The following is a 17814-nucleotide window of genomic DNA, read 5'->3' on the forward strand; positions in this document are numbered from 1 at the left end:
CCACGTAGGGCCGGCGCGAGGTCGACGAGCTTCCGGCGAGGGTCACGCCCCCTCGCGGGGGGCGTGGCCTCAAGTTCAGCGCCCCGGCAGGGCCGACCTCCCGGCCCCGGTAGAGTGGCCCACCTTGCTCGGCCCGCACGAGCTCGGTCCTCGGTGGCTTCCGGGGCGCGAGGGTCCCCGCGCCTACCTGCACGAGGAGCCCGGCCCCTTCCCGTCCAGGCGCACGCTGCTTGGCTCCGCGCCCTCGGCCCGCAACGTGGTGCGGAGTGCGCCGAGGCCGCCGCAGTCTTTCGACGACGTGTGGCACACGCTGCCCGATGTGTACGCGCCTTCCGTCCGCGTTTGGCGGGGAGCCGAGCTCGCGCCTTTCCCGGGAGCAATGCAGCAGGCTTCCCCGTCTCTGTCAGGTCACTGGCCGGGACTCCCTCCCGCACGCCCCGCCTCCTGCGGCCGCGTGCGTCACCGCCGCCGCGGGTCCTCCTGGGAGTTGTGGTTCGGACCCTTCCCCTCTAGCTCCGGCCCCAGCGGGCTGCAGACTACAACTCCCGATAGGCTCCGCGGCGGCCCCAAGAGCCCCGAGCTTGGGGTCCTCGCCTGCCTCGGCCGGTGGTCTCGGCGCGGCGGGGCGGCCTGGCTGGCGGGCGCTAAGCGGCAGAGGGGCCGCGGGCAGGCTGCCGCGCACACCGAGGCCGCTTGGCAGGTCACTAGCAGATAGAATCGGCGCTTCTCGGGCCCCCGGAGCTCCCGCGCCGAACGGGCGGGACGCAAACTTACGGGCAAGTGGAGGGGTCGACGGGGGCACTAGGGTTTGGCCTCAGTCGGGGCCCGGGGCGGCTTCCCAAGGAAGGGGGATGGGGTGGCAGGAGGCGGGGCGGACCCGGGCCGGTAGGGCGGGGTCACGCTCGGGCTGCGCGCCCGCTCTGCCCGGTCCGGCCCGGCCCGGCCCGGCCCACCCCCGCTGTCCCCCGCGGAGCCTCGGCCGGGGCGCAGCGCCGGGCCCTGACGTCTGCAGCGCCCGGGCCGCCAGCCCTCTTGCTCCGCTCCCGGCCGCAGGTCGTGTTCGGGCGCTGCGGCTCCTGCGCGCCTCAGACAGTGACTACTGCAGTAGGAGCGAGGCCGCCAGAGCCCAGGGAGCCCTGTAGGCCTCTGGGGCAGCGCCGGGTGTCGCGGTGTTTGCACGGGAGTGGGCATGTAGACAGCGGGCAACCCAGGAGCAGACCGGCTAGCTCAGCCCGCTCGCCGCGGTCCCGTCGGAGGTGCTAACTGTGCGTGTTGGCATCTCCCAGGCGCCACAGGGTTGGATGGCTCAGGGCTCGCGCTGAAGCTCAGCGAGGCTAGAGGCCGGTCCCCACGTCTCCAGGCATCAGGGCTGCCCACCAGTGTCCAGGCGGGCAGGGGGGGCGACTGGACGGCCAGACAGGTGAGCTCTCGACGGGCTTGTGGTGTGACAGTTTGGAGCTGGCTGTTTCATGCTGTGGATTCTATCTGATGCCATGTCAGAGGAGTTTTAGTTGTTTTTGAGTGTGTGTGTATGTGTGAGGGTGATACGTAATTCTGCTCCGGCATGCTCTGAATTCATATCTAAATGAAGAAATAAGGAAAGGTGACAAAAAGGCTTCTTCCTGGTGGGCACGAGCGGGGCTGGGGATGAGGCAGACCCAGTCCTTCCTGGCAGGTCCCCTCCTGTCAACTGCAGATGCAACAAGTATCTGAAAGCCTTGCTCCCACTCGGCTTGGCCCTGGGCAGTGGTTGGGGCAGGACGCCCCGGTCTTCAGGGTTCTTGAGGCCTTTCGTCTGGGGGGCGGGGGGGGGGCAGGAGTCAGCTGATGACAGTCCTGTACTTCCTCTAGGCGTTTGGCAGGTCTTCCCGCTGGGCCAAGTTGGGTTTCCTGGGCTCTCGTCTCAGGGCTTCACCCTGGCCCCTAATGGGCCGGACTCCCCAGCACCCAGGATGTCCACGTTTGTCTTGGCCAGAGCTGCCACATGACAGGAGCCTGTGGTTCACCAAGTTTTGCCAGTTGAATGTGCGCCACATGGTGTTGATTCAAACGGCATCATCAGACACAGCCGGAGGCACAGGGGAAGGAGTGGCAGCTGCCTGTCACATGCCGTGTCAGTGTCATGTAACTGTGTTCCTTTGAATAAAGGCAGTTTGCCCGTTTCTTAGCTAAGTGGTATTTGATCTTTATGGCTTTTAAAAGTGTTTCCAATAAAATATTCACAAATAGGGAAGACACCTTATTTCTACACTGTCCTCGTGCATATTTCGGAAATCGTTTTGCCTCCAAGAGCTGACAGTTCCTTGAGACACGAGAAACTAGAAACCCCCGAATAGACCCCGGTGTCCGCCTGCTTGGTTGAAATGGTAAATGCTAAAAGTGTAAAACTGCCTTTTAAAAAACATTCTCTCCAGACTTGCTTCGCTGGCTGCCTGTTTGGTTGCTGCGTTCTGTGTCGGCATGGTTGCTAGTTTCCAACAGGAAATCTTGGAGACTGTCAAATTTGTGACCCAAGAAGTAGCAGCTAAATGTCTGGGATGCTGACTCGAGGCTGGTTCGTGTTCTAAGGTAAGTTACAGTTCTGCTGATGTGCATCTGTCACCCGGACCCTGCTGCTCTGACGTTCCTAGCGACAACCTCTGGGGGCATTTGGGTGCCAGGCAGGGGTGTGGCCTGTGAGCTCTGAGGAAGATGTCCGAGTGTAGTGTTTCTGGTAAAGGAAGTAAAAAATAAGTCTCTGGGCGAATATCCCACTGAAAGGGTGCCCCCTTTCTCTGTAACCCCTCTGGGTTTTGTCACTGCCTCCTAACTCCTGACTCTGATCCATTCCCCACTTGCCATGCCCTTCCCGAGCCCTCTGGTGGGACTGTCTAAAGTGAAGTAGAGAGTCCTGATGGGGGGTTGGGGGCTGGGTACCTGGGGGTATGATCAGCACGTGCTGGGCCCCCAAGGACAGTGACAAAGACCAGGCAGAGAGGTGGGAGGAGAAAAATGATGGAGAGACCTGGAAAGCTACCGGCCTCCTCACGAGGGTGCTAGAATGCTGGGCCAAGACGTTCCTAAGGCCCAGGAGCCGGGTGTCCGATCTCCGCGGTGGATATGTAGGAGGGGACAGCAGGGAGGTGTTGCTGGAGGCTCTGCTCAGGCCTGAGATGAGGCGACACCATGCTGGATGGAGATGCTGAAGCAGGGGGCAGACCTCAAGACGTGCAGGGATCAGGTGCTGGGGACGAGGAGACAAAGAGGCTCCCAGGGCCGTGCGTGTCTCCAGAGCAGGCCGCTTCTCTCTTCTCCATTGTCTTCCTCAAGGGGTGCTGGTCTGGGCGCACATGGCGAGGGGCAGGAAGAGGCCCACGGCCTGTGTGTCCCATCGGGCTGTGTCCCACATGGGTTGGTGGGTTCCCGTGAGGCACAGCCCTGGGGGGGTTGGCAGCCCACCCGCCAGGCCTAGGGGAGAGCCGGCTGTGCTAAAAATACCGACCGCGTGTGTAACAGGTGCTGGGCTGCCCTGGGGACCTGCCCTGCTGCCCCACGTGGGGCTGGCGGCAGCTCAGGACTGGTCCTGGTTTCCCACAGACCCTTCCGGGCATCCCCCACCCCCCTCCTTGTTCTCTGCCTGTTCCCGTAGGGCAGGGCCAGGCATGGGCACAACTTGCTCTCCTTCTTGGGGTGCCCCCCCCACCGTGTCTTGTTGGAAGTGCTTCCGCAGCACGTGGCTGGTGGGTCCCTGAGGTCAGTAGGCGGGCAGGTGTGGCCGGCTGGGCAGGCTGGCAGGCTGGCCTCACAGAGGACAAGCCACCCTGGCCAAGGAGCGGCTCGTGGCACTGGTTTGTGGCACTCGCAGGGTCCCTTCCTGCGCCGGGTCCTTTGTTACAGTGTGGGGCCGGTTTCTGGGCCCTGCAGGCAGGGACCTTCCGTGGGCCTGTCTGCCTAGGCTTGTCTGGGTCTGCGGTTGTCTGGAACGAGGCCCACTGTGGCGGAGTGTACGTCGGCAGAGCATTTGGGAAGGGCAGGGAGCAGCTCCGTGTGACCCGTCTGTCACAGCCAGCTCTGGTGGCTTCCCAGCAGGCAGGAGCATCTGGCGGGGTAGGGGTGGGGCCTGTACACTAAGGGGCCGGCCACCGCTCTGCCGGCAGGCCACGGGCTCAGGCCGTGCTGCTCCGCCTAAGAGACACACGTGTGGCAGCTGCTGATGGGGGGGCAGGAGGCTGAGGCTACATGTGGTCGGCCCACTGGACCTGACCCCCAGGATGCCGCCCCTCCTCTGGAGCTTGCTGGCACCCAAGGGTGACAGGCATTCTCGGGTGGCAGGCCTGGGCTCGTGGAAGAAATAGGAAGCTCTTGGGGCTGGAGTCTGCTGCGGTCTCGGGCCCGGCTGCCCCATCTCAGCAAGGGCCAGAGACCAGAAGGGAAGGCAGCTGAGAGGCGACAGCGCAGGGAGTCAGGGTGCCCTGAGAGGTGAGGCCGTCGGGGTGAGTGAGCAATGAGGAGTTTCCTTGAGGAAAGGCTGCTAACGAGTTCATGGGTTGGGAAGGTTTATCTTTCCGAAATGTGCACCTGTTTCTGTGGAAGCCTTGGAGGTCCTGCCTGGGTGGGGTGAGGAAGCAGCATCACAGGGAGCCCATCTGGGAGGGAGAATTTGCAACAGTCAGACCTGGCCGGGTGGTTCCTGCCTCTAAGAGTCCGAGGGGCGCGCTGGCTTGGACATGCAGGCTAGGCACGGACTGAAGCCCTAGCCCTATGGGCAGCGCCCCTCTGGTGCCCACCCTGGGTGGGACGTGGGCCTCAGAACGGAGCTGGGCAGAGGGTGGACGTCAGATGGCCCGTGGGGCTTGGCCCCTGCCTCTGGCAGTCTGACCACCATCCCTCCTCTCTGCCCGCCTGTGGCCTCGGCTGGATGGCACTGTTTCCTGAGCTGTCCAGGCCTGGGAGCGTCGGGATGGGGATGGGGGTGGGACTCAGGACCTTGGAGAGGGCCCCAGGTGGAGGAGTGACCTGTGGTTTTCCTCCCTTGTTGCTGGCCAGTGTCCTGTGGCTGAACGGGGCCACTGGGCCCTAACGGAAGCTGGCAGTAGCCTGTCTGTTTCTCAGCTTCACCCCAGCCAGCCTCAGTGTCCCTCCGGCCTCCCAGGTTCACACCCAGCCCTGCCTTGGACAGCGCCCCAGGCCAGCTGTTTTCACAGCGCCGGGGTCCTCCTGGCAACATGGCAGAAGTGGAGTGGCGATTGCTCTCTTCCAGGCTGGGAGTCCCCGGGGCCCTCTCCAAGTGCTGTTGGTTTTCTCTCTTAACGGTCATTCAAATCCGTTCTTGTCATTAGTTAAAAATACTTTATTGAAGAAACACGTAATGCAGGTCCCAGGTCAGAAGTGATCCAAGTTTGCAAAGGCACATAAGCATCACTCACATCAGGAAATAGTACATCTCTGGGTCCCAGAGCCCCATGTTTGCCTCCACCACCATGAATTTGCTTGTCCTGGTTGTGAACTTCTTGTAAATGGATCCAGGTAGCGGGTACGTGGCTGCTTTCCTTCAGCACCTGTAGAGTTTTGCCTCCCAGCGGCTTCTGCGTACGGTGTGGTGGGTGTGTGTTCCTCTGGGGATAAATCATGCCTCATGACCCAGTGCACCCTTGAGCATACGGGGGAGGGTGCTGCTGTGAACACAGGCACCACCTCATCTGGTACAAGTCGAGCGGGCAGACCACGGTTCTGCAGAGAAGACCCCAGAAGCGGGGCCCGGAGTGACCTTGAGGCACTGTCTATGACCTAGGATAGTGTCACACTCGAGCAGTGGCCTGGTGACCAGATGTGTTTTTTAGTCTTTGCGGGGGGCGGGGGGGGACCTGTGCCAGTGCTTTGCCCCTTTTCTTTTGGGCTGTCTGCATTTGCACGTTCTCCCCACACCCCAGACACAAGCTCCCCGTGCTCTGTGTGCGTGGCTACTGCGTCCTCCGGGCCTGCTGGGTGTTTATTCTCTTAGTGGTGTCTTGATGGACGCTGGGCTTCAGTGCAGCCCAGCTTCTAAACTGGCTGCACAAAAGAGTGTGTTTTCTTCTGATAGTTTTATTGTCTTACTTTACATCCATTAATTTTTTTAATGCTTATTTATTTTGAGAGAGAGAGAGGCAGAGAGAGAATCCCAAGCAGGCTTTTCACCGTCAGCCCAGAGCCAGAAGCTGGGCTTGACCTCAGGAACCGTGAGATCATGACCTGAGCCGAAACCCCGAGTCAAACGCTCAACCGACTGAGCCACTCAGGCGCGCCCCCCCCCCCCCGCCATCCATTAATTTTCAAACAAAGATGTGCTGATGGCCCACTATGTGCTGACCACCCAGAACTGGACCCCCTAGCAGAGGCAGACGCTCCACGAGCATCTGCTGAGGGTCCCTACCTTGCCAGGTCTCATTCCCTGGCGATCCAGTGTCCTCTTTCCAGGCTCACCACAGGGCGGCACCTCATAGTGGCTGGAGAGGACTTTCCAAAGGGGCATCCCACGCTTCCTCGAAGACCGGTGCCATTTGAGCCTCTGTGGCCCGTGTCCCCTTCCACCAGCCGGTGGCCAGTTGAGCCTCCTTTGGTCTGTAGTGCACATGCTCACCATGCTTCTCGCTGCCCCAGGGCGTTTGCGCATGCTCTCCCCCCTCACCCCCACACACCATGCCTAGCTCCCCCAGACCTGTTCCCCACTGTGTCTCTGGCAGCCCTCCCAGAACTGGCAAGAGCCTGTGTGGCCTTCTTCATGTGGCCTGAGGGTACCATCTGCCTGCAGGTCCCGGAGCAGTCCTGCCCACCATGGACCCAGACCCCCAGGCAGGCGTGCAGGTGGGCATGCGTGTGGTGCGCGGCGTGGACTGGAAGTGGGGCCAGCAGGACGGCGGCGAGGGCGGCGTGGGCACTGTGGTGGAGCTTGGCCGCCACGGAAGCCCCTCGACCCCTGACCGCACGGTAGTCGTGCAGTGGGACCACGGCACCCGCACCAACTACCGCGCAGGCTACCAGGGCGCGCACGACCTGCTGCTCTACGACAACGCCCAGATCGGTGCGCGTGGCGGGCCCTGGAGGGGCAGGGGGCAGGTGACAACGCCCAGATCTGCGCGTGGGGTGGCGGCGGGCCCTGGGCGGGGGACAGATGACAATGCCCAGATGGGTGCACGAGACAGCGGCCCTGGAGGGTGGGGGGCAGAGGCCCCGCGTCCCCTGACCCTGCCCCGCCCCCAGGCGTCCGCCACCCCAACATTGTCTGTGACTGCTGCAAGAAGCATGGCCTGCGGGGTATGCGCTGGAAGTGCCGCGTCTGCTTCGACTACGACCTGTGCACGCAGTGCTACATGCACGGCAAGCACGACCTCACCCACGCCTTCGAGCGCTACGAGACGGCCCACTCGCGCCCGTGAGTTCCGCCCGCCTGGCAGGGTCAGGGCCCTGGCCTGTGACAGCCAGAGCACCTGCAACACCTTTCCTTGAGGTGTGGCCGAGGTCACGGTCACTGGCACCAGCGCCCGCCTGCCCACCTCCGTGGAAGGCAGCCTGTCCGCTCTGTCCTGGCACCGGCCCTAGAGCCAGGCGTGGCTGGTCCCCCGGTGCAGCCGTGGTGGGGGCACTGAGGTGGCCTGCGTCCCCTGGGGAAGCCCCCGGGCGGCCTGTGCTGGGAGCTGACCCAAAGGCATAGCTGGGGAGGCACCGTTGCTGGGACGGCGGGGACGGGGGGACGGAACTAGGAGTCCCCTGGGCTGGGGTGGCCCCCCAGAGGCACCACCCACGGCTCCCTGACGCTTCCCCTGCGCGTGGAGGGGCGGTGTGTGCTCTGGCTCCCGGCTGCCTGCTGGCCAGAGTGGGAGCAGGGCCAGCTGCCTGGGCGCTTCTGGTCATTCTTCCGTTTCTACGTTTCTACGTGCTGAGCCCTCTCCGGGCCAGGCTGTGTGCAGAGCTCCGGGAACAACCCTAACAGCGCTCAGCCCGGGAGGAGGCGCTGGGTGCCAAGTGACTGCATACAGAGGCCCTGCTGTGAGGGGCCCAGAGCGGAGGGCAGGGACCTGCTGGGCCAGCCGCCCTAGGGCAAGAGAGCTGGGTGGGCCGGAGGGCTTGCACATCGCCCTGCTTCCCGTGTGGCCCAGCACCCACTTGCTCTCTTGCAGGGTCACGCTGAGTCCCCGCCAGGGCCTCCCCAGGATCCCGCTGAGGGGCATCTTCCAGGGGGCGAAGGTGGTACGGGGTCCTGACTGGGAGTGGGGCTCGCAGGACGGTGAGTGGGGGACCAGGCCGCCCCTGGCTGTGGCTCAGCTTCACGGCACGGGCTTAGCCTGCTGGTGGGACCCTTGTCTCCCCAGGCGGGGAAGGGAAGCCAGGCCGAGTGGTGGACATCCGTGGCTGGGATGTGGAGACAGGCCGGAGCGTGGCCAGTGTGACGTGGGCAGATGGCACCACCAATGTGTACCGAGTGGGCCACAAGGGCAAGGTGGACCTCAAGTGTGTAGGCGAGGCGGCTGGTGGCTTCTACTACAAGGAGCACCTGCCAAGGCTCGGTAGGGGCTGGCCCCGAGTAGCCCACACCCGCCTGCCCTGCCACCCTGCCGCCCTCCTGCCCCAGCGGGGTCCTGGGGCGGCGCCGGGTGGGGGCTGACCTCTGGAGGTGCCGGGGAGGAGGGATGCTGCTGAGGGGGGCCTGTTGCCCGCCCCCAGGCAAGCCGGCAGAGCTGCAGCGCAGGGTGAGTGCTGATGGCCAGCCTTTCCAGCACGGGGACAAGGTTAAGTGTCTGCTGGACACAGACATCCTGAGGGAGATGCAGGAAGGCCACGGCGGGTGGAACCCCAGGATGGCGGAGGTGAGCCGCCCCACCTGCTGAGCCCCCTGTACCCTCCCTTCCCCGCATCCTCTGGACCCCTAGCCCTCCCGCTCCACCCAGCCACGGTCTCCATGACCCGCCACAGTTTATCGGACAGACGGGCACCGTGCACCGCATCACGGAGCGTGGGGATGTGCGCGTGCAGTTCGGCCATGAGACCCGCTGGACCTTCCACCCTGGGGCTCTCACCAAGGTGCATGGGGGGCTGGGCCGAGCCCGTCTGTTCGCTTCTGCACCCCCTCCGTGTACCTGCTCAGCTCTGGGAATGCCTTTCTCCAACCCTGAAGGGAGAGGGGGGGCTCTACAGGGTCTAGGAGGGACTGAGTTCCCCGGAGAGGGATCCAGGTGTAAAGGGATCCAGAGGGTGAGGCACTGGGGGCTGGCGGAGGCTGGGGGCTTGCTCCTGGGCCTAAGGAAGCCACTGCTGCATTACAGGTGGGAGGTGACTTTCTAAACAGTGCTCCCTATGGGTGTGGGGAGCACATGGGGGGCAGCAAGCGGGAGCGGTGGGAAGGCCCTTCAGGACGGAGGGTGGACACTTAGCCGGGGGTGGGTGCGGGTGAACACTGGGAAGCAGGGTTGTGTGGGTGGGGCGGCTACCCCTAGCACGGTCCTGGACCCGGGGGTTGGGTGTTGGTGGGGGGGGGGGTATCACAGGACAGATGGTTTGTAGAGCAAGACCTGTACAGGGAGGGTGCAGCCAGGAAAGGTTTGGGGACTGGGGAGGAGTGGCTCCTGATGCCCCTGGTCGTCCCAGGACCCCACCCCCATCCTTGTGTTGGTCTAGATGGGCCTCAGCCACACTGCCTGCTTCTCCAATGGTGCATAGGGTCAGGCCCGCCTTGGCCTTCACCCCAGAGTTGGCTTTGGTCTGATCTGGATGTCACTGCCTGGGTGCCTCTCTGGCTGTCGCTCCCACGGCTCTGGGGCTGGCCACCCAGGGTGGCCCTGGTCACTGTGGCCCTCATCCAGCTCTCAGTCAGGTGCCGGGGTCAAGTTGAGGCTCGCCTATCCTGTGGAGTTCAGTGGAGGTGGCTCCCTGCTCTAAGGCCCCGGGCAGCCACCCTTGCCTGGGGGGTGCCCCTCACATGCCTGTCTGTCACTCAGCACAACGCCTTCTGGGTGGGTGACGTGGTGCGGGTCATTGATGACCTTGACACGGTGAAGCGGCTACAAGCTGGGCACGGCGAGTGGACAGATGACATGGCCCCTGTGAGTGCCTCCACCCACCCCCGCCTCCCTCACCCCCTGGGAGACCCGCCTGTGACCCTGCCCTCTCCCCACTCAGGCCCTGGGCCGCGTCGGGAAGGTGGTAAAAGTTTTCAGAGACGGTAACCTGCGTGTGGCAGTCGGCGGTCAGCTGTGGACCTTCAGCCCCTCCTGCCTGGTGGCCTACCGCCCTGAGGAAGATGCCAACCTGGACGTAGCGGAGCGTGCCAGGGAGAACAAAAGTGCGGGCACCCAGCTTGGGTGGCCGGTGGGAGGCGGGGCCGCCCCCTGGGCCACCACTTAACTCGAGCCCTGCCCCACCCAGGCTCCCTGAGTGTTGCCCTGGACAAGCTTCGAGCCCAGAAGAGCGACCCTGAGCATCCGGGGAGACTGGTGGTGGAGGTGGCCCTAGGCAGTATGGCCGGGGCTCTGGACCTGCTGAGGAGGCACCCGGAGCAGGCGAGCTCCCGAGACCCCTGCCTCTCCGCCCCTCCGCCGGCCAGCCCCAGGGAGAGGGACAGAGGGCTGGGGACTGACCCGCTGGCTCTCCTGGCAGGTGGACGCCAAGAACCAGGGCAGGACCGCCCTGCAGGTGGCTGCCTACCTGGGCCAGGTGGAGCTGGTGCGGCTGCTGCTGCAGGCACGGGCGGGCGCAGACCTGCCCGACGATGAGGGCAACACGGCGCTGCACTACGCGGCCCTGGGGTGAGGCCCCGGCGGGGGCGGGGTGGGGGGTGGGCCTGCAGGTGGACCCATGCAGATGGGTCTGCAGTGCGCCTCCCGCTCCCTCTTCCGCCAGGAACCAGCCGGAGGCTGCCCGGGCGCTCCTGAGCTCCGGGTGCGGGGCCAATGCCCTTAACGGCACCCGGAGCGCAGCGCTGCATGTGGCCGTGCGGAGGGGCTTTCTGGAGGTGGTGAGGGTCCTGTGTGAGCGCGGCTGTGACGTCAATCTGCCTGTGAGTGCCAGGTCCCCTGGCCCTACCCCTGGGGTCAAGGATGCGGTGGCATTCACCTCCCTGCCAAGTGACCGCTGCCCCCCTCCCCCCACACACACCCCGGCAGGACGCCCATGCGGACACACCCCTGCACTGTGCCATCTCGGCGGGCGCCGGCGCCAGCGGCATCGTGGAGGTCCTCACTGAGGTGCCGGGCATCGACGTCACTGCCACCAACAGCCAGGGCTTCACCCTGCTGCACCACGCGGCCCTCAAGGGCCACACACTGTGAGTTTGGGGTGGGCGTGGCCGGTGGCCAGCCTCCTGAGCTGCTGGGCCGCTCTGGGGACACGACCGACCCCCGATGCGGCTCCCTGCTCCCAGAGCTGTCAGGAAGATCCTAGCTCGGGCACGTCAGCTGGTGGACGCCAAGAAAGAGGACGGCTTCACGGCCTTGCACCTGGCCGCCCTCAACAACCACCGGGAGGTGATCCAGATTCTCATCCGAGAGGTGTGGACGCAGCCGAGGGGCGGGGGCGGGTCCCTGGCCGGAGCCTGTGCCCACCCTCCCCCCTTCCCTCTCCCCAGGGCCGCTGTGACGTGAACGTCCGCAACCGGCAGCTCCAGTCCGCACTGCACCTGGCGGTGCAGCAGGCCCACGTGGGCCTCGTGCCGCTGCTGGTGGACGCTGGCTGCAGCGTCAATGCCGAGGATGAGGAGGGGGACACGGCCTTGCACGTGGCACTGCAGCGTCACCAGCTGCTGCCCCTGGCGGCCGATGGGGCCGGGGGGGACCCGGGGCCCTTGCAGCTGCTGTCCAGGGTGAGGAAGTGTGGGTCTGGGTGCGGCGGAGGTGGGCCGCAGGGGCCGTTCGCCTCCGCCTCGGGCGCCGGCCCAGGGAGCCAGGCCTTCCTGGGGGCGGGGCGGTCTGGGGGACTGCGGCCAGGGGCGTCCCTGCGACCCCGGCCGGGGCCCTGCGTTCCTGAGAAAATGCGCGGCTGACCAGCCTGGGAAAGGGCCCCCCCCCCCCCCCCCGGGCCCCGTGGGGGCGGGGCGGGGGAGGGGTACTGTCTCCGAACCCCGCCCCTCCCCCTGGAGTCCCCCGCTTCTCCTGCCCGCCCGTCCCCCGCTCTAACGTTCTAACGGCCTCAGACAGCGAGGGGTGCTCAGGCCCCTGACCCGAGGCCCGGGCGGCCGGGCCGGTCCTGAGACCTGCCCCGGCGCCCGCCCTCACTGGCGTCTGTCTGCCGCGCAGCTACAGGCCTCCGGCCTCCCGGGCAGCGGGGAGCTGACGGTGGGCGCGGCGGTCGCGTGCTTCCTGGCGCTGGAGGGCGCCGACGTGAGCTACGCCAACCACCGCGGCCGGAGCCCCCTGGACCTGGCCGCCGAGGGCCGCGTGCTCAAGGCCCTGCAGGGCTGCGCGCAGCGCTTCCGGTGAGCGGGGCGGGGTGGGGACGGGTCCCGGCGCGCGCCCCTCCCCCCGGCAACGCCTCCCCTCCCCTCCCCGCCCGGGCCCTCTCGAGCCCCCTCCTCCGACCGCAGGGAGCGGCACGCGGGCGGCGGCGGGGGCGCGGCCCCGGGCCCCAGGCTGGCGCTCGGCACCCCCAACACCGTGACGAACCTGCACGTGGCCGCGCCGTCGGGGCCCGAGGCCGCCGAGTGCCTGGTGTGCTCGGAGCTGGCGCTGCTGGTGTCGTTCTCGCCGTGCCAGCATCGCACGGTGTGCGAGGGTGAGTGCGGGTTGGGGGGGAGGGGGGCGCCGGGGGGCGGGGCCCGCGCCGGCCCGCCCGCCCGCCCGCCCGACCGCGCGCTCCCCCCGCAGAGTGTGCGCGCAGGATGAAGAAGTGCATCAGGTGCCAGGTGGTCATCGGCAAGAAGCTGCGCCCAGGTGGGTGGGGAGCCGGGCCCCGGGCCCACGCCCCCCCGCCCGCCCCGTCCCGCCCCGCCCCTCCTGACCCCGATCCCCGCCCGCAGACGGCACGGAGGTGGCCGGCGCGCCCCCTGCGCCCGGCCCGCCGCGGCAGCTGGTGGAGGAGCTCCAGAGCCGCTACCGGCAGATGGAAGAACGCATCACCTGCCCCATCTGCATCGACAGCCACATCCGCCTCGTGTTCCAGTGCGGCCACGGCGCGTGCGCGCCCTGCGGCGCCGCGCTCAGCGCCTGCCCCATCTGCCGCCAGCCCATCCGCGACCGCATCCAGATCTTCGTGTAGTCCGCGCCACCCCCCCCCTCCCCCGCCCCCGCCCCGCGTCCCGGCCGCGCCCCGCCACGTTCCGGAGCCACGTCCCGCCATCGCCTTCGCAAGCCCCCACCCCGTGTTTTATAAAAAGATTCTCGGACTTTTCCGCCTGGTGCCTGCCTGGGGCGGGGGCCGGGCCGGTCGGCACCCGGGTCCCTCCCCGCCGCGCCGCTGCCCCCTACGCGGACAGTCCTGACCGGCCCCTCTGCCGCCGCTGCCCCGGATCCAGGCTCTGCGCTTTGGCCCGTGCCCCGCGCGTCCTGCTCTTTGTGGCGCTCACAGCACAAGACGCCTGCCCGGACCCGTTCTCTGGGCCAGGCACGGGCCGCCTCTCACGACCCTGGCCTGGGGGTTCGGGAGCGTGGTGTCCTCTAGAAGCCCTGGGTCAGCCAGAACCCCTGTGTCCGCCCAGCTGGGGGTCTTCCTCGTCATCTCCCCGGCCCCTTAATCTTTTCCTGGGCCGACTGTGTAGTCGCCTCCGACCCTGTTCTCTCGGTGGCCCTTGGGGGTCCCTGCTAAACAGGGAGCTGGGGAAGGGGTCTCTCTGGGGCCGGCGGCACCACTAGTGTCTTAGGACCGTTGAATGTGGAAGGGGGGTCCAGGCGCCGGGGAGAGGGCAGGACACAGGGTGGGAGGGCCAGTCTGAACCGGGCAAATATTGAACCACGAAGAGCTTAAAGCTGCGCTCAGCGGCCGGGTGCTTTTCAAGAACCACCCGAAATGCTCCCCCGGAGCTGTCTGCCAGCACCTTGGCACTGACCCCGTCGGCTGGGTGTACTGCTGTCACTCGGCGCCAGGCCCGGATGGAGAACGGGGAGGGTCAGACCCCCCAGCCCGGCCTGGCCTTCTGCCTCTCCCCTCGCTCCCTCTCTGCACCAATCCCTGTTGACTCTGCCTTCTCAGCCCCCACCCACCCACCCCCAGATCCCAGGTCCCCCAACCCGGAGGAGCCCTCACCAACATCCCTGCCCGGCTCAGCTCCTGCAGCCTACAGGCCGTCCCGTCGAGGCCTAGGGCCTCAGGACACCACTTCCCTGCCTGCCCGGCCAGGCCCCTTCCCGGCCTTGGCCCTGGCCACGGGTCCGGGGCTCCCACGACCCCGGCACCTCACGGGCTTCCCCCCAAGCCCCGATGGGGTCCCTTCTCTCCCGCTCTGACAGCTCGGTCCTCTGCCACACTCCCCTGGCCACCAGCCCCCTCCCCTGCCTCTCGCCCCGCCCCCACTGCCCCGCCAGCGCCCGGTACTCACTCTCCTAGTCCCCTCCCCTTTCTCCGGGACCCTGTCAGGCGGCCGCGTGCTCCGGCAGGGGACTTGTCCCAAGTTGGCTGGAATGGAGGTTCGCTCCCAGGCTTCATTCGGTGGCGAGGGAGCTGAAGAGATTCCATCCAGGGAAAAAGCTGGTCTCAGGACCCCAAGTGACCTCCCTTCCTTGAGCCCGAGACTCTATCCCTTCTCTAGCTGCCTGGCCCTCCTCACCCCCCCTCCCCAAGTAACCCCGCCCAGCAGGCCCTGCCCAAGCTGCTGCCACCGACCCACAGGCCCCGGGTCCGCACCCCACACTGGCGGCAGGGCTGTCCTGACAGCGGGGACGGCCAGTTGGTTCCCTTCAGGGGCACGCGCCTCCCCCTGCACCCACCCCTGTAACCCGAGCCGCTTCAGCGCCTCCCCGCGCAGCCCCACTGGGCCCTAGGCCCCGACAGCGAGTCCGCAGGCGCCATGGGCCTCGGGGCCTGCGTGTCCTCGGCGGCGTCGGGGGCCCGAGCCCAGGCTGGCCGGCTGGGAGCTGTGCTGGGTGCCTTGTGCCTGCTGCCCGTGCTCATGATGCTGGCCCGGCTGGGGGCCCCCTCGGCCCGGCTGGCAGCCAGCGCAGTGCAGGTGAGAGCAGGGCGGGACTGGGCAGAAGGGTGGGCGGCCCGAGGGTCCAAGGGCCTGCGTGTTGGGGGAGGGGGGAAGCGGGGGCGGGGGTTGGCTGGGTGGGGGATGGCAGCATCAGGCCTCCAGCCCCGCCCACTCCGACCCGGCCTGTGGTTAGTAACCTTTTTCATTCTGGCTGTAAAAGTAACACTGACCAGGGTAGAAAACCCAAAAACACACAGAGCCCAAAGGAGGGGATTTCAGCACTCCCTGAACCACGAACCCCACCCCGTTTCCTTTAGTCTTTTTTCCGAGTGTTTTCAGACACAAGTCTGGTCCCGACTGCCTCCCCACGAGCCCTTGCTTTCTTTGAAGGGAGATCTCGCCGCACCCAATCCCGCGGGTGTCCTCGCTACCCCGGGACCTGGTCCTCTGCCCCTCCAGGCGCCCCGCAGACGCCGCTACACGCTGACCCCCGCCAGGCTGCGCTGGGACCACTTCAACCTCACCTACAGGTGTGACCGTGGGCCACGATGTGGAGGGGAGCGTGCCGCAGCCTGGCCGCCACCCCTGACCTTAACCCCCACCCCAGGATTCTCTCCTTCCCACGGAACCTGCTGAGCCCCAGTGAGACCCGGCGGGGCCTGGCCACCGCCTTCCGCATGTGGAGCGACGTGTCCCCCTTCAGCTTCCGAGAGGTGGCCCCCGAGCAGCCCAGTGACCTCCGCATAGGTGGGCACCGTGCCCCTGCCCCCGCCCAGCCCCGCGGCCCCCTCTCAGCCCCTGTGCTCCCCCAGGCTTCTACCCCGTCAACCACACGGACTGCCTGGTCTCTGCCCTGCACCACTGCTTTGACGGCCCGACAGGCGAGCTGGCCCACGCCTTCTTCCCCCCGCACGGGGGCATCCACTTCGATGACAGCGAATACTGGGTCCTGGGCCCCACGCGCTACAGCTGGAAGAAAGGTGATGGCCTGGCCTCCTGTGGGGCCCTCTGCGCCACGGTGGGCACAGCAGGAGGGCTTTGGGGGTGGTGGCTATGATTTGGGGTCGAGTAAGCAGGAAGGGGGAGGCTGGGAAGAGGCCATAGGCCTGGGTTCCAGGAGCCCTGAAACCCCCCTGCCCCCCCTCCCCCCTGCTGCTGGAGACAGAACCGGAGCTACATTCCTGGGGGCCGAGCTCACTGCCTCTGCTGGCCTGGAACGTTCTTATCTTCCCATGGCTGTGCCGAGTGAGGGAGGCTCCGTGGCCGCACCGCAGCAGATGTGGCCACGGCAAGCAAGGCTGGCGGGCAGAACGGGGAGGGCTGGGCCGGGGTCCGAGGGCCTGACCCTCGGGACCTGCAGGCGTTTGGCTCACCGACCTGGTGCACGTGGCGGCCCACGAGATCGGCCACGCGCTGGGCCTGATGCACTCGCAGCACGGCCGGGCTCTCATGCACCTCAACGCCACGCTGCGTGGCTGGAAGACGCTGTCGCAGGATGAGCTGTGGGGGCTGCACCGACTCTACGGTGAGTGCCGTGGGTGGGCGGGCTGGCGGGTGGCGTGCCGGGCCGGCCCTGAGGACAGGTTGCCCTCTCGCAGGCTGCCTGGACCGACTGTTTGTGTGCACATCCTGGGCACGGAGGGGGTTCTGTGACACCCGCCGGAGACTTATGAAGAGGCTCTGTCCCAGCAGCTGTGACTTCTGCTACGGTGAGGCAGGGTCCCCGGTGCCAGCTCGGGTCTGGCGGGGGGGCGGGGCACTGATGTGGCCCTCCCTCCCTGACTCCGGAGCAGAGTTTCCCTTCCCCACGGTGGCTGCCACTGCACCGCCACCCAGGACCAAGACCAGGCTGGTGCCCGAGGGCCGGAACGTGACCTTCCGCTGCGGCCAGAAGATCCTCCACAAGAAAGGCAAAGTGTAGTGAGTGGCCCTGCGTCCCCGTGACCCCCCGAGGGTGGGTGGCGGGTGCTCGGGACCCTGCCCAGCCTCCCCACCCTCCCCGCAGCTGGTACAAGGACCAGGAGCCCCTGGAATTCTCCTACCCTGGCTACCTGGCGCTGGGCGAGGCGCATCTGAGCATCATCGCCAACGCCATCAACGAGGGCACGTACACGTGCGTGGTGCGCCGGCGGCAGCGGGTGCTCAGCACCTACTCCTGGCGGGTCCGCGTGCGGGGCTGAGCGCCCGCGGGGCCAAGACGGCCGATAAAGCACTTTCTCTCTCAAGTCTGTGCACCCTTTCTTGGGAGGGAGGGCGAACAGCCTTGGGTCCTGCGGGGTGGGGCCATCCAGCCTGTGCTCAGCTGGATGTGGGGAGCCTGGGGCCCGGATGCCCCAACTTCCCCACAGGCCAAGGCCAAGGAAGGCTTCTTCCAGCTGGTCCTGGAGAAGTGGGGAAAAGGGACCCCCACACGTGAGCAGCATCGCTGGGGACATAGGCTGAGCTGGTGGAGCCCGGGGTCCCTCAGGGATGGGGAGGCAGGAAGGCTGGGAAGGGCCGGACCACTGTGCCCGTGAGGCCTCCAGTGGGAGCGAAAGGACCGACGTAGCAAAGCTTCCCCCCAAGAATATCTTACTGCGTCTTAAAACATGTTAACCTTGGTACAAAACCGGTCTCACTGTGGCCAAGAACTCGCATGCCGGCTCTGGGGGGCCTGGGGCGGTGGATGCCCTGAGGGTAGGAAGGTGCAAAGGAGCCTGAAGATTAAATAGAAAAATCCCCCCCACAGCTCCATTCCAGGGCCAGTG

General features: G+C 66.5%; 2 protein-coding genes across 5 annotated transcripts; both read left to right on the plus strand.

The window, feature by feature from the left end:
* The first annotated feature begins 1298 nt into the window (after positions 1-1298).
* On the plus strand, positions 1299-13327 carry MIB2 (MIB E3 ubiquitin protein ligase 2). 4 transcript variants are annotated; one of them, XM_042996592.1, is made up of 20 exons: positions 1299-1420; positions 2415-2568; positions 6770-7039; positions 7219-7390; positions 8136-8242; positions 8328-8522; positions 8680-8822; positions 8929-9036; positions 9951-10055; positions 10132-10294; positions 10378-10511; positions 10609-10757; positions 10852-11008; positions 11115-11275; positions 11372-11498; positions 11576-11809; positions 12243-12421; positions 12530-12717; positions 12810-12875; positions 12962-13327. In XM_042996592.1, the coding sequence occupies exons 3-20, from the start codon at positions 6793-6795 to the stop codon at positions 13198-13200; spliced, it is 2874 nt and encodes a 957-aa protein (XP_042852526.1). In that variant the 5' UTR covers positions 1299-1420; positions 2415-2568; positions 6770-6792; the 3' UTR covers positions 13201-13327. The 4 variants fall into 4 exon arrangements, with proteins under 4 accessions (XP_042852526.1, XP_042852527.1, XP_042852528.1 ...); XM_042996593.1 differs by lacking the exon at positions 12810-12875; XM_042996594.1 differs by lacking the exon at positions 9951-10055.
* Positions 13328-14761: 1434 nt separating this feature from the next.
* MMP23B (matrix metallopeptidase 23B) lies at positions 14762-17272 on the plus strand. The gene is made up of 8 exons (XM_042996316.1): positions 14762-15103; positions 15458-15597; positions 15675-15814; positions 15880-16047; positions 16428-16592; positions 16666-16776; positions 16861-16987; positions 17073-17272. Exons 1-8 carry the CDS (start codon positions 14945-14947, stop codon positions 17245-17247), a joined length of 1185 nt encoding a protein of 394 aa, XP_042852250.1. The 5' UTR covers positions 14762-14944; the 3' UTR covers positions 17248-17272.
* Positions 17273-17814: the final 542 nt, after the last annotated feature.

The sequence above is a fragment of the Panthera tigris genome, chromosome C1 (genome assembly GCF_018350195.1).
Source record: "Panthera tigris isolate Pti1 chromosome C1, P.tigris_Pti1_mat1.1, whole genome shotgun sequence".
Taxonomy (NCBI): domain Eukaryota; kingdom Metazoa; phylum Chordata; class Mammalia; order Carnivora; family Felidae; genus Panthera; species Panthera tigris.

Excerpts from the sequence above, each read along its gene's own strand:
- MMP23B (XM_042996316.1), top strand. The coding sequence starts at position 14,945 with ATGGGCCTCGGGGCCTGCGTGTCCTCGGCGGCGTCGGGGGCCCGAGCC. Across the intron at positions 15,598-15,674 it reads CACTTCAACCTCACCTACAG|GATTCTCTCCTTCCCACGGA; the intron begins GTGTGACCGTGG and ends CCCCCACCCCAG. Across the intron at positions 16,048-16,427 it reads GCGCTACAGCTGGAAGAAAG|GCGTTTGGCTCACCGACCTG; the intron begins GTGATGGCCTGG and ends CGGGACCTGCAG.
- MIB2 (XM_042996592.1), top strand. The coding sequence starts at position 6,793 with ATGGACCCAGACCCCCAGGCAGGCGTGCAGGTGGGCATGCGTGTGGTG. Across the intron at positions 10,512-10,608 it reads TGAGGAGGCACCCGGAGCAG|GTGGACGCCAAGAACCAGGG; the intron begins GCGAGCTCCCGA and ends CTCTCCTGGCAG. Across the intron at positions 10,758-10,851 it reads CTGCACTACGCGGCCCTGGG|GAACCAGCCGGAGGCTGCCC; the intron begins GTGAGGCCCCGG and ends CTCTTCCGCCAG.